This window comes from Cyprinodon tularosa, unplaced genomic scaffold (genome assembly GCF_016077235.1).
Source record: "Cyprinodon tularosa strain WSP-4 unplaced genomic scaffold, ASM1607723v1 ctg6, whole genome shotgun sequence".
In the NCBI taxonomy this organism is placed as follows: domain Eukaryota; kingdom Metazoa; phylum Chordata; class Actinopteri; order Cyprinodontiformes; family Cyprinodontidae; genus Cyprinodon; species Cyprinodon tularosa.
This window is the reverse complement of record NW_024039340.1, coordinates 4,559,304-4,572,304: the sequence shown is the minus strand read 5'-3', so window position 1 is coordinate 4,572,304 and position 13,001 is coordinate 4,559,304. Positions and strand designations below refer to the sequence as shown.

General features: G+C 38.1%; 1 protein-coding gene across 1 annotated transcript; it reads right to left on the bottom strand.

Moving 5' to 3' along the window:
- Window positions 1-8,080: 8,080 nt before the first annotated feature.
- Window positions 8,081-12,735, bottom strand: bdkrb1 (bradykinin receptor B1). The gene is made up of 2 exons (XM_038307070.1): window positions 12,631-12,735; window positions 8,081-9,580 (listed from the first exon to the last, which is right to left on the bottom strand). The coding sequence occupies exons 1-2, from the start codon at window positions 12,646-12,648 to the stop codon at window positions 8,474-8,476; spliced, it is 1,125 nt and encodes a 374-aa protein (XP_038162998.1). The 5' UTR covers window positions 12,649-12,735; the 3' UTR covers window positions 8,081-8,473.
- Between the last annotated feature and the right edge of the window lie 266 nt (window positions 12,736-13,001).

Below are 13,001 nucleotides of genomic sequence, written 5' to 3'. Positions count from 1 at the left end.
ATTTTACATGCATGTTTTCCTTACTCACAGTATCTTTTGTTTTACATGAAAACTTTTATGAAATAACTTTTAACTCACAGAAAACAATTAAATGAATTTCTCCTTTTATCTGTTTGTTTTAGATTAACTGTGAAATTATGATAAATCATCTTAAACCAATTAAATGATTGATTTTTAACTCATCTTTCAGGTTTTGTTAATCATGACATGAAATGCAGTAATGTTTTCTCAGCATTACTTAGGATTTCTATAAACTCACAAAGTAAGTAATAATAATGTACATTTAACATGAAATAAACAGTAAGATTAACCAATAAACAGTAGAAAATAATCACAAAATGCTTCATTAAAGTTTTGAGAACTCAATTTTCACTTGATGAAACCACACATTAACCAGAATTAGCATTTCCAGTACTTTTAAACTATAACATTTCAACATTTCACGATTAGCATTAGCATGAGCTAATCTCAACATGGCACATATAGGGTTTCAACTCACCAAGTTGAGGTTTCAGCACCATAGGCGGATCTACTGGGGTGGCATAGGGTGGCAAATGCCACCCTAAATGACAGCCTTGCCACCCCTGCTGCCACCCCAGTTGGCGGTAGGGGTGGCGAGGCTTATAAATTATGGATCATTTGAGAATTACCGACCGCTAATTTCCATTGTCGGACTGCAGTGAATGCAGCACGAGATGACGCGAGAGCGACTGAGACTGATTGTTTTGAAAACCGAATGGGGCAAAGCGAGGGAGCCAGGGGTGATGGGGAGAGGAGAAACAGGTAAAAACTGATTAACTATCTATCGACAAATGAAATCATAATGAAAGCACAATGTTGCTAGCATAGCTGCAATGCTGATTTACAGATGATTAAAATCAGGTTGCAGAACGTTATTTCTCTAACTATGATGTTAGTTAGGCCTCACGTCTGAGGCTCATAAAGACATATTTGCGGTCAATTATGACAGAAAAGAGACGATCAAGTTTGGTTGAACCTAGCATTGAATCAAAACGCACAAAAGCATTGGATCTAAATACATTTGTGTAGCGTTTTGCTGAGCAACATGGAAATCGCCGCATTCAGCTGTTATAGTCATGTTAACTTTATGTTATGCTCTCTGGTGAGCCTTTACAGAGCTGTTACATCTGACAGTAAAGTAAAGTAAAGTAAAGTAAAGTTAAAAATGTGATACTGGTGTAAATCCTGCTTAACATGAAGCAGTATTGTTTCTTTTTTTGTATATAAAGTATGAACCTATCCAGAAATGACCTGTATGAACCTACTCACAACGTTTTTTGTACATTTTCAGACTGGAAGCAAAAACATATTTTTATGTTGCTTGTTTTCAGATTAGTGGTGATTTTGATGTAACATGTAACATTTATGTTGATTTTTTTGATACAGCAGCTCTATCTACAGCATATCTACATGCATATCTACATACAATGCAAGGGAAATGTCCCTTTCATGTTGCCGTAACTGCTGTATGTCAGGTTACTGAGGAACAAATGGGGTAAATGTGTGTTCAGAGTAATCAATACATGGATGTCTGGTATCTTGTTTGGGTGCCTTGACCCATTTATTTCTACTGTGTAGTTCTGCTCACTTTAGTCCAGCTCAGTCCATAGATCTCTGATGGGAAACTTTTTCTTTCTATAGTTTCTTCTTGTGCAAATGCTGCAAAGCTGCCTCTCTGACAATCAATGTCACACATCTACCACTCAGCACCTGTGTCTCACCTTAATACCTTTCCTGTGATAAGGCCCCATTAGAAGTAGTGTTATCATTCTTCTATCTCCTATTAAGGGAGATCACATTCTACAATGTATTTCTAATATGAACTGTTTCACATGAAACACTTACTGTGCATACTATTCTCACCAAACTGTAATAACTGTGATTAAATTCAGTGTAAACAAATGCCATATGTTGCCACCCCTCAAAAATTCCTGGCCCCTCTTGCCACCCCATAAATATCTTTCTAGATCCGCCCCTGTTCAGCACGAGAAACCGCAAGAGACCTAGTCATACAGCCTCTCTAGATGGTGCTCAAAAGTGCAAAAATGACCGCAACTTGTTCGTGAAAAATAAACGTTTTTTTGTGTTTTTTTTTTTAATTAAAACTCTAAATTAAAATATTCTACAAAGAGTAGGAAGAGAAAAGTCGTTTTCTCTACTTGGTTACAAGTGCATCTAGCAATCTTTCCCAACCTCAAAAACACAATCTTTTTTTTCGTGTGTTCTTTTTAAAGTTCCTCCGAGACTTAACAAACAAGTCCGTACATCAGCCATGTCCCCTTCAAATTTAAAGCGACACATGGAATTAAAGCATCCAAGCTATCTTGGGAAATATCTGCTAGTGAATGAGAAACATAAGAAATCATTTTTATCCAGAACTTTTTGTCAGAACCTGAGGCCGTTTCTCAATATGCATTCTTGAGCGTTCTCGTGTGCTCGTGTACTCGTGACACGTCATCAGCCTCAGCCCGAGTGCCGTTCCAATTCTCGAGAACGCCAGATCGAGAACGCACCAAATCCCCGGATGTTGTTTTCGCCCCGCCCTCTATATCGAGCATGCATCAGAGCAGACTTGTGCGTTCTTCAGACTGACCGCTTCCCCAGAATGCCCCGCGGCCGCAGCTTGATTCCAGACAGCGCTCGCATTGTTAAGTTAAACATTCCCTTTTCTGCTGCTGTTGTTCTTCAAAAGTACGTTTTGAAATCGTTTGAGGCGATAACATTATACATTTAAGTACGTACTCGCGTTCTCGTAAATTTTAGAAATGGCCTGAATGTCCCTGAATGATTCTGAAGTTCTGTGTGATTTGGCTAAATAAAGGCTCTACTGCACATCCAGTAAACCTTGACTGCATCTAGTATTTTCCATTTCTCTCTATTAGGATCAGACATTTAAAGGGTAAAACATGAAGATCTATTGTGGAGGATATTGGCTTCATTTACCAGATTAATTTTAAATATCTAATTTATAAGTTTGTGAACTTAGTTCATTTTTTGAAAAAGTGAACAATGAATGTGAGCTATTTGATTTTCATCTATGAACAGGCACAACATTGTCCACAGGAGAGGAGCCTGGTAACTGTAAAAGAAGGCTCTGGTTCTTCACCTTGGAGCTTTCTTTCTCCGGTTCTTTTTCCTGAAAAGAGATCACTAGGAACAAACTCTTTAAATAACTCTTCATAACTTATATGTATTACATAACCATTAGACATGACAACAGTTTTTGATAGAAATTGTAATATTACTCTGAGATCAGAGAAGTTGTTTAGAGTTTACAGAAGGCAGCTGCTCACCCCTTGGCTCACCTCTCAGAAAGTGGCCCAGATAAACAATTTAAGAGGCATTTTATACATCTCCAGTCTGCCACATCATCACATCATTACATCATATACGTTAGCGGATGAGGAGACATCCATAGCTCCAGCCTTATCAAAATACAGTATAACTGTCATGGTTTTGGTTATGTTGTGCTTTACTTTGCTTCTTGTTTTCTAGATTTATTGGTTTAATTCCTATTTTGTTGTAATTTCTAGATTTATGTTAGTTCTTGTTTTTCTGCTCTCTGTTGCCCTCTTGTGTGTGTGTGTGTGTGTTCCTTTCCCCTTGGCTCCCTCGTTGTCTCCTCACACCTGCTCCTTGTCTGCTCGTTAGCCCTCCCTTTGTCTCTGTCAGCTATATATGCTCTCCCTCTGCTCTCACTCTTTGTTGGTTCCTCTGTTGTTGCTGGTCCTGTCATCGCTGCAATCGTCTCCCCTCGTCTCTCCCTGGCTCCTTCTACGTGTTTTCCCTTGATGTCTCCATGGTTCTGGTCTGTTACATTTAAGTTGGATTTTTGGACTGCCTTTGTTAAACATTTTTTCATTAAAACTACAAGTATTCACCTCAGCCTCTCTGCCTCTGCATTTGGGTCCTCTAAACCTCAACCAAGACGTGACAATAACACTTTGTTCTTAGCTGAAGGACGCCACTCTCCTTCCACCCCCAAATATTTGCCACGTACAGAATGGAGATTATAACTGTATAACCGGACAGAGGAACTGTCTTAATTAGATAAACTATTGTGGAAAACATCAGTTCTAACACGCAACAGGCAGCTAATATTAAGACGTAATAAACACACATCATCAATTATAATTATCCTAACATAACTAAGAGGGCTGCTTCCCATTCTACAGTTAGATATTCTGGGAACCACTAATAAACCTGCAGACAGAGAGCCAAATGCTGCGTTAGGAACATAAGGAACAATGAGATTTCTAATGGAAGCTTTAAGTCGGGGATCAGGAGGCTGTGTAATTATAGAAGATGGTGTATACAGAATATGAGAAATGCAGGAGGATGCAGAAAGCCGCTCGCTCTCTTTGCATACCTGATTATTTAGCAGTTAGAAGTACAACAATATCCTTCTTTTTTATATATTGTATGGATGATTCTTACATTACAGTAAAACATCAAATAAAGATGACTCAAAATGAAAAAAAAAACAATTAAACAAACATACACACATAAATTAATCAAGTGTTATAAAACTTTATTAGGAACCACAGGATCAGAAAAAACTGCTTTAGTCCATTACTTCTACTGTCATAAAACGTGTGGATTAAAACTACCCAATTATGTAGCATTATGTTAAAGCCTCTCTAATCAAAGAGCTCTATTTCTAAATTGTTTTAATATAGACAGCATATCAATTCACAGAGGGGCTTAGGATGTCAATAGAGCACACCTTTTTATTCCAGCTAATTTGTTAATCAATATATACACACTGTGTACATTTACAGTATAATACCAGTAGTGCAGATAAATAAACAGTGGGAAAAGGAATTAGAAAATAAAATGGCTACACTTTAAAATTACCATCAGAACCATCATTTATAAAAGCTAAAGGGACCATTTATTAATGATTAAGAGATAGTTAATTAACATTTGGTTCAATTTTAAAATGCATCTAAATAATTTATAAACGGTAAATAGATAATTTAGTAAGGTATTAAGGCCACTAATGTTGGGGTTAAACTAACTTGGCAGAGAAGCATTAATTATTAACCTTCTATAAGTGGTATAGATGCAGTCTATAAATTATTATCAAACATTAATACACAATCTGTTCATAATTACCATTTATTAAAATGGTGGTTATGATGTTATTGCAGTGTTACCAATAAAACAAACCTCTATTGTTGCAATTCTATAGACTGAATACAAACAAACAAAATATACACAAGAAACTATAACGCATAAACCTAAAACTTCAGGTCTGTAGAAAAACTTACATCAAAATAAGCACATATAATAAATCTGTGTGAATTGGAACATGAGCCTTTTTGTGACATCATCACACGCTGAGCTGCAGTTCACCTCCTGTTATTAATAGTCTCCAGATTAAACCTTTAATAATAAATTACATTTTTTTTTTAAGTAGGGTAATAATGATTAAAATGTAATGTAATGTACATTAAAATAATAATAAAAAAATAGTGAATAGGCTGTATACAAGACATTATTAAAATATTGTTTAGCAGAATGTTATTTCAGCAAGTACATAAAGTACATAAAATAAAACAAGTCAGTCAGATTAATGCAAATCAGATGAATGTTTTGTACAAAAAAGAAAAATAAAATAACGCCATAATCTCTTTTTATTCACTGGATTGCTTATAGACCGTCAGTAGTACATGTTGCTTAAGCCATATTGGTACTCCCTACTTAGACCACTGATCTCTATTTATTCATAGAGATCAGTGAGTTAGACTGATCCATCAAACTCACTGCTGTTGTATGTATATATATATATATATATATATATATATATATATATATATATATATATATATATATATATATATATATATATATACATATCAGGCAGTAGTGATAGATGTGGCAATCCCAAGCGACAGCAACATCAAGAAGAAAGAACACGAGAAGCTTGAGAAATACCAAGGGCTGAAGGATGAGCTAGAAAAGATGTGGAAAGTGAGAGCAGCAGTGGTGCCAGTGGTAATTGGAGCACTGGGGGCTGTGACCCCCAAACTGGGAGAGTGGCTACAGCAGATTCCAGGTAAAACATCAGAGGTCTCTGTCCAGAAGAGCGCAGTCCTAGGAACAGCTAAGATACTGCGCAGAACCCTCAAACTCCCAGGCCTCTGGTAGAGGACCCCAGCTTGAGGATGACACATACCACCCCGCGAGGGGTGAGAAAACAGTTTTATATAAAAATATATATATATATATATATATATATATATATATATATATATATATATATATAAAAATATTTATAGGGAGTACCAACATGGCGACAATTGGCTATCCAGTGAATAAATAGGCATCAATGCGTACTTCCCACACAACTAGGTCGATAGCAGACTGCTGTAGATGGGCTAACGTTAGCCCTGGATGGAGTTAGCGGTTACCAAGAGGCAGTTTGTCATGGTCGTGTCAACATCAGAACTTTTATAATACTATAATAATAATAATTCAGCGATAGTATCTAGGTGATTGCTTTATTGTATGTCTCATACCATGTCCGTTGGTTGTGCTGTTCTTTTTACATCTCTTTGCAGGTGATGAAGCAGACTGAAAATGTTTTACCATTATCTCACTTTTATCTCCTCTTTCTTTCATCTTTTCTACTTTTTTTCAGTTTTTCCTCTTCTGTTCTATTTACATTGCAGTGTCCATATAATCTGTGAAACTCCCTGCATAATTATAATAAACCTATTTATATGCATGAAACAAGCGGTACACTATGGCGATAGCCGTACTGTTTCCCTACTGTTCCACTTGTGAAACAGTAGGGTCCGTTTACTGATTTATCACAGGCTAAATCAGTAAACGGACCAAATGTTAAGGCTAAAAACTAACAACTGGACTGGCGGGATGTGCTCTCTTTGTCCTCTGACATGGGAGCTGGCTCGGAGCTCGTCTGCCTGGCTGTGTGTTTCCTGGACGGGGCCGCCTTTGGAGCTGGTTGACAGTTGCCTTTTGTATCTATGCTTCTTTTTCTATGTCTGCTTCTGTCTCCTTGAACCCCAGTCGGCCTCAAAGGGAGTTTTTCCTCTCCACTGTCCCTACATGCATGCTTAGTGTGAGGGATTGCTGAAGAGTCAATGAGTCGATGCAATCAGCTGGTTTTTCTTAGATAGAAAACTTTGAATCAATCTCACTGGATGATCTGGTGAACTGGAAATTGCCTTGAGATGACATGTGTTGTGAATTGGCGCTATAGAAATAAACTGAATTGAATTGAAAAGTATAATGTTCTCACCTTAAAAGATCTGAAACTGTACTTTTTGTAGGACATAGCAGCAGAAAAGTGAACCTTTAACTAAACGCTCTGAGCTCCATGAGGACAGCATCTCTGTTTTGTGTTCTTAACAGTTGGAACAGTGTTGGGGCTGAGGCTGAGGATGTCACACGAGTGCATGAGAACGCACAATTATTGCTGTGAGCCGATCAGACACAGCCTTTGTATATTGAGAAAGGACCTCTGTTTCCTCTCTCCCTGATTGGATTAGCAGTGTTGCCTAGCAACCAGTGAACCAACAGAATGACAACACTACATAAGGTGTTTGTTTCCCTTTGTTCCTGCTATAGTTCTCTTTAAATAACCACGGAAAAAGATGCTCTTGCTTGTATTTTTTCCTTTTTTTTCAGCTACTAATTCTAATATTTTTTGTAAAACCATCGTTTATCTCAGTGGAAGAAAACACGCCCAAACTATGTAAGACTTTTATCAGCTGAAAAAGCTGCAAGATTATGATAACGCTTCAATCAGAGAGAGAGGAAACAGGGATTACAAGCAGGGAAAGTATGTTTGGGAGTGCATTCTTCATGAAGATCATCACTTTTATTTTATTGGCTGGAATAGTCACTGGATTTGCCAAAAACAAAAACAAAATAAAATTCCACAGGTGGGGCAACAGGTTTGCCAGCTAATTTCTGACTCAAGCAGTGATAAAGTTTAGTCATGAGGAGAAGGAAGATATCCCTAAGAAACCGTTAAAATATGAGAGTAGCGACAAAAATTTGATGAACGCAAGAGAGTATCAGAGAGAAAGTCTTGAATGCAAGCATTACGGGTTCTGAGTACAAGCAGAGTAAAATCCTGCCCTTTTTGCAGCAACAATCCTCCACGCTGAGTGTGCTACAGGGAAGTCTAATGACTTCATTATGGTCAGAAGGCTAATTTGTTTGTTGGAAAGAAAAATGTCAAGCAAATGAAACAATTAGAAACACAAAGCATGTGTACAGTCCAAGATGCAGGCCGTCATAGACTGTGGAAACGTAAAACTTTGTCTCATATCATCACCATCATGGGATCGCAAGGCGTGCTTGTGCCTATCTCCATCTGTCTACTGGCAAGAGGTCTTACATCATTGCTTCTCGAAAGATTAGAGCAAAAGGTATGTTGCAGTGCTGCCTAATTAGCAATGATGCAATTAATGTGTTAGAGTCCTATGTGATCTTTAGGATTTAAAAGGACCACATGTCTTATTTGCTCTGTTCTGTTGACATATGTGGACACCACCGATCGCTGGTATGTAGTCATGTCTGATCCTCTGCGCTGATGTCTAGCCCTTCTATAGATGGCATTAACCTTCCTTTTAAAATACTGCCCAGAGAAGACATAGAGAAGGGGATTTAGCATGCTGTTGAGAAAACCCAGATATACAGAAACCTGTGATCCAATGTCGAGAGTGTTAGACCAGAGCGTTTCATCCAAAACGTTCAGATCACAGAGGGTCTCTAGGAGGGTCAAAACCTGGAAGGGAAACCAACACAGTAGAAATAACAGCGTTACGGCAAAAATGAGCACCATAGCCTTTGTGTCTTTGAAGTCATGGAAAGCTGCATTTTCCGTCCTCTGAGACAAAGCCTTGATTATTTTCCAGCTGCTGAAAACAATGACGAGAATCGGAAGCACGAAGCCCACCACGTTAATCAGAATATGATTGGAAAACTTCCAAGAACTGTCATTGGCGTAATCTAGTATACAGGCAGTTGTATTGAGCTCCTCAATGAATTTTATCTTCCTGTGAATCATGGTTGGCAGACTGAGAAACAGCCCCAACAGCCACAGGATGAAGCACATCATCTTAGCATACCGATTCCGTCTTAACCACCTCGCCTTCATGGTTTTCACAAGGGCTAGGTAGCGATCGATGCTAATCATGACCAGGGTGTAGATGCTGGTGTAGTAATTGATGACTATAATGGAGTTGATCAGTTTGCACATAGCATCTCCGTATGACCATTTGAACTTGTTCAGGATATTCATCGCCCAGAAAGGGAGGCCACACAATAGGAGGAAGTCTGCCAGAGCCAAGTTACTCAGGTAGGTTTCTGCCACCGTCAGGTGGTCCCTTTGGGCTACAAACACTGCTAGGACGAAGCTGTTGAAGACGAGCCCTAAGATCGACAGGATGAGGATGTAAGGAGGTGCGATGGCGTAGATCATCTGCCATTCTGGGGTGTCTGTTAAATCTGACCGACCATATGAAGTGTTTTCAGAGCTCGCTGAGGCTTGGGTTGTAGGCAGGATCTGCTCCAAAAGCTGGGAAACAAAATAAAATGGAAAAACACATTGGTGTGATGTTTCAGGTCATAATTTGTACCTCACTTACATATGCACATAATATATTTCACTTACACTGTATGGATATAAATTCTCCAATTAACTCTTATTTTCTCTGGCTGTTAATTTCGGAGTACTATTCTAGAGTTATCCCTCTTCCAATCTGCTATTTTCTTTCCACACTGAATTGTATGATTTTCTTCCTTATTTTTTTATTTATGTATTTTTGATAAGCTTTTTCAAAAATAAAGTTTTAATCCTACCCTTAAAAATAAGTAGACAGGGTGTCTGCCTCACAGATTACAAGCTTTTTCGATTAAGCTTCTAGTTAGAGTGGCTCAGGTTATCCTGAGCTATCTCTATAGTTCCGCTGCTATAGGCTTAGACTGCTGGAGGACATAGGGACCCCTTTTTCATCATTCTGCTTCATTCTATCTCTATTCTCCCACTCTGCAGAATCTGTTAGTTCAATCTCTAACGTTCTGCTCTCTCTGCTTTTTCTCATAGTAGCTTCATCTGGTCTGTTCCTGTTTGGCTGTGACTCCATCCTGGAGAGAAATATCAGCTGTGCTGCTGCCATCAACACCTTTGTTTCTAGATGTTGGAGCTTGGCCTGTTTTCCAGTGTAGTCCTGTTTCTCTGACTGTGACTAACTGGATGTGCTCTCTTCATCCTCTGACATGGGAGCTGGCTCGGAGCTCGTCTGCCTGGCTGTGTGTTTCCTGGACGGGGCCGCCTGTGAAGCTGGTTGACAGTTGCCTTTTGTATCTATGCTTCTTTTTCTATGTCTGCTTCTGTCTCCTTGAACCCCAGTGGGCCTCAGCAGATGGCCGCTCACACTGAGCCTGGTTCTGCTGGAGGTTTCTTCCTGTTAAAAGGGAGTTTTCCTCTCCACTGTCGCTACAAGCATGCTTAGTGTGAGGGATTGCTGAAGAGTCAATGAGTCGATGCAATCAGCTGGTTTTCCTTAGATAGAAAACTTTGAATCAATCTGACTGGATGATCTGGTTGAACTGGAAAGTGACCTGAGATGACATGTTAGGAATTGGCGCTATAGAAATAAACTGAATTGAACTTTCAGATCTCTGTTGGCGGTTGCTAACTAGCTTAGCCACATTACTTCCTTTTTTACCCCTGTGCGTATGCACAGTATTGTATATCCATTGTTATTTTAGATATACACAAAGGGCCTTTTTTTAATAACAAATTGAGGAAAAACTAGATTTAAACACACAAACACAAAATCAAACAATACACCAGGAGTATGTGGCAATCAGTCAAAAACTTTGTATGCAACTAGAGGGCGCTATTGGTGTAAATATTTGAATACAGTGAAACCACAAAGCTATGCACCTTTACTTGCAAGTTTGTGTCTGAACTTATATCAGGTTATCTTAAGCCTCTCATAACAATACCTTGTTTTTTTTTCAGACAGACATTGGGGGAGAGGCAAGTTCACGCAGAACAGGTATCCTATCCAACAGAGACATACGAAAAATTTGGCCTCTTACACACACATTCTAACAACGGTACAGAGAGAGGCTCATTACTCTAACATGCCTGTTTTTTGGCAGAGGGAGGAAGCTGGAATTTCCAGAGAGATCCTTCATATAAATATTGAGATCATGCAAACTTTGAGAATAAAGAACAAAATTCCATTTAAGTTCATGACTTTCTTTTTGCATAGCAGTTTTACTAACAGCTGCGCCAGCGTGCAGCCTCTATGAAAGTGAATTTACTTTTTATTGAAGCATCACAACTGAAAAATTTTGTTAAAAAAAATACAACCCTCAATGAGAGTATATTTACTCTGTGGATTAACAGAGTAACTATTGATACAGTAATTAAAATCCATGTTGTGAATATTTTTGCAGATTTGCATAATTTTGCACTGCAGGTAAATATAAATATCTTACTGACTATTTCTGTTTTCACAGTCTGTCCAGATCATACTCCAGCGTTTAGATAATATAAAATACATCATTACCTAACTTAGATTTCCAAAGGCCTGTTAGTGACTTAGTATTTAGATTTAGAGAAACGGGACAGCTGCCTTTTAAGGCCAACTTTGGACTTCACCGTTAAATGGTTTAATGACCCCCTCTCTGTTCTGTTCAGCTCAGGTTTTTCTGCAGGGTTTTAGATAGAAGGATCTAAGAATGAATGAATGTAGTGGAAAGCGCCTTTGAGGTCCTTGGACTTGGAAAAGGGCTTTAAAAGTACAGATCATTTTCTATTTAAATACACCTTCTACAATGTTGATAAAAATCTATATGTGACCAAATATTAAAGTTCCTCTCAGGGTCACAGTAGATATACTAAAACTCCAAATGTATACATTTGTGACAGTAGACAGGGAAAGATAAAAAAAAATAAAAAATCAGCAGGCATAGTGAGCATTTGTTGACCACAATAAGTAGCAGCCGTTCAAAATTGCCCTTCCCAGTTAAAAGCCAGCCGAATGGCAGCAAAATCCCCTCCAACTTCCAGCCACTGGCCTTCTCCTGGGCGTGCATATTACAGAGTCTGACCAGGAGATAACGCTTCTCTTTAGATCTTGATGTCCATAAATCATGACAGAAATAATATTTTTGTACAAATATCTATGTTTACACTGCAAAAAAATTGAAATCTACGTAAGTTATTTTTTCTTAAAATAAGAGCATTTTTTCTTGAGTTGAGGAGGAAAGTGAGACATTTTGCCAACGGAACGAGACAATTTACACTTAAGATAAGAAAAAACAATTGCTTTGTCCTATTTGAAGAGAATATTATCTATTTATCTTATTATAAGAGTGAAAATACTCATCCCATTAGCAAACTGTCTCATTTACCTACTCAAATTAAGGGTAAATACACTTAATTTAAGACATTTTTACTTATTTCTAGACCATTTTTCCAGTGATCTAAAAAGGAATTGAAGGGAACCAGCCAAGGAAAGTGGGGAAGTTTTGAATGGCTACTGCTGTATGTCACTTTAAACTGCAGTTCTCTAACATTAAAAATGGAGATTTATTTAGATCCCTTACCATCCTCCTCATGTTCATGATGAGGAAAAAGATTGATCCTCATTCAGCTTTGTAACCAGTGGCAGGAATAGTTGGCCTCAGTGTCATTTCATTATTGTCCTTTAGGAAAACGGAAAAACATAATTTTTTAATGTTGTGTCATAAGTCATGACATCAGTTCTAAATATTGGTGGAGTAAGAATCAGTTCCACACTCAGCAAAATACTTCCACAAGGAGATGTAATGCTCCCCTGCCATTTTTGCTATGAAGGCATTGCAAACTCCACACACACTCTCTATATAATGTTTGGCTTGAGGTTTTAAGGACCTAAAGGCAGAGGTGATTTAGATTTAATTAAGTACTCACAGTCAACTGAGGCAGGAATCCAAAA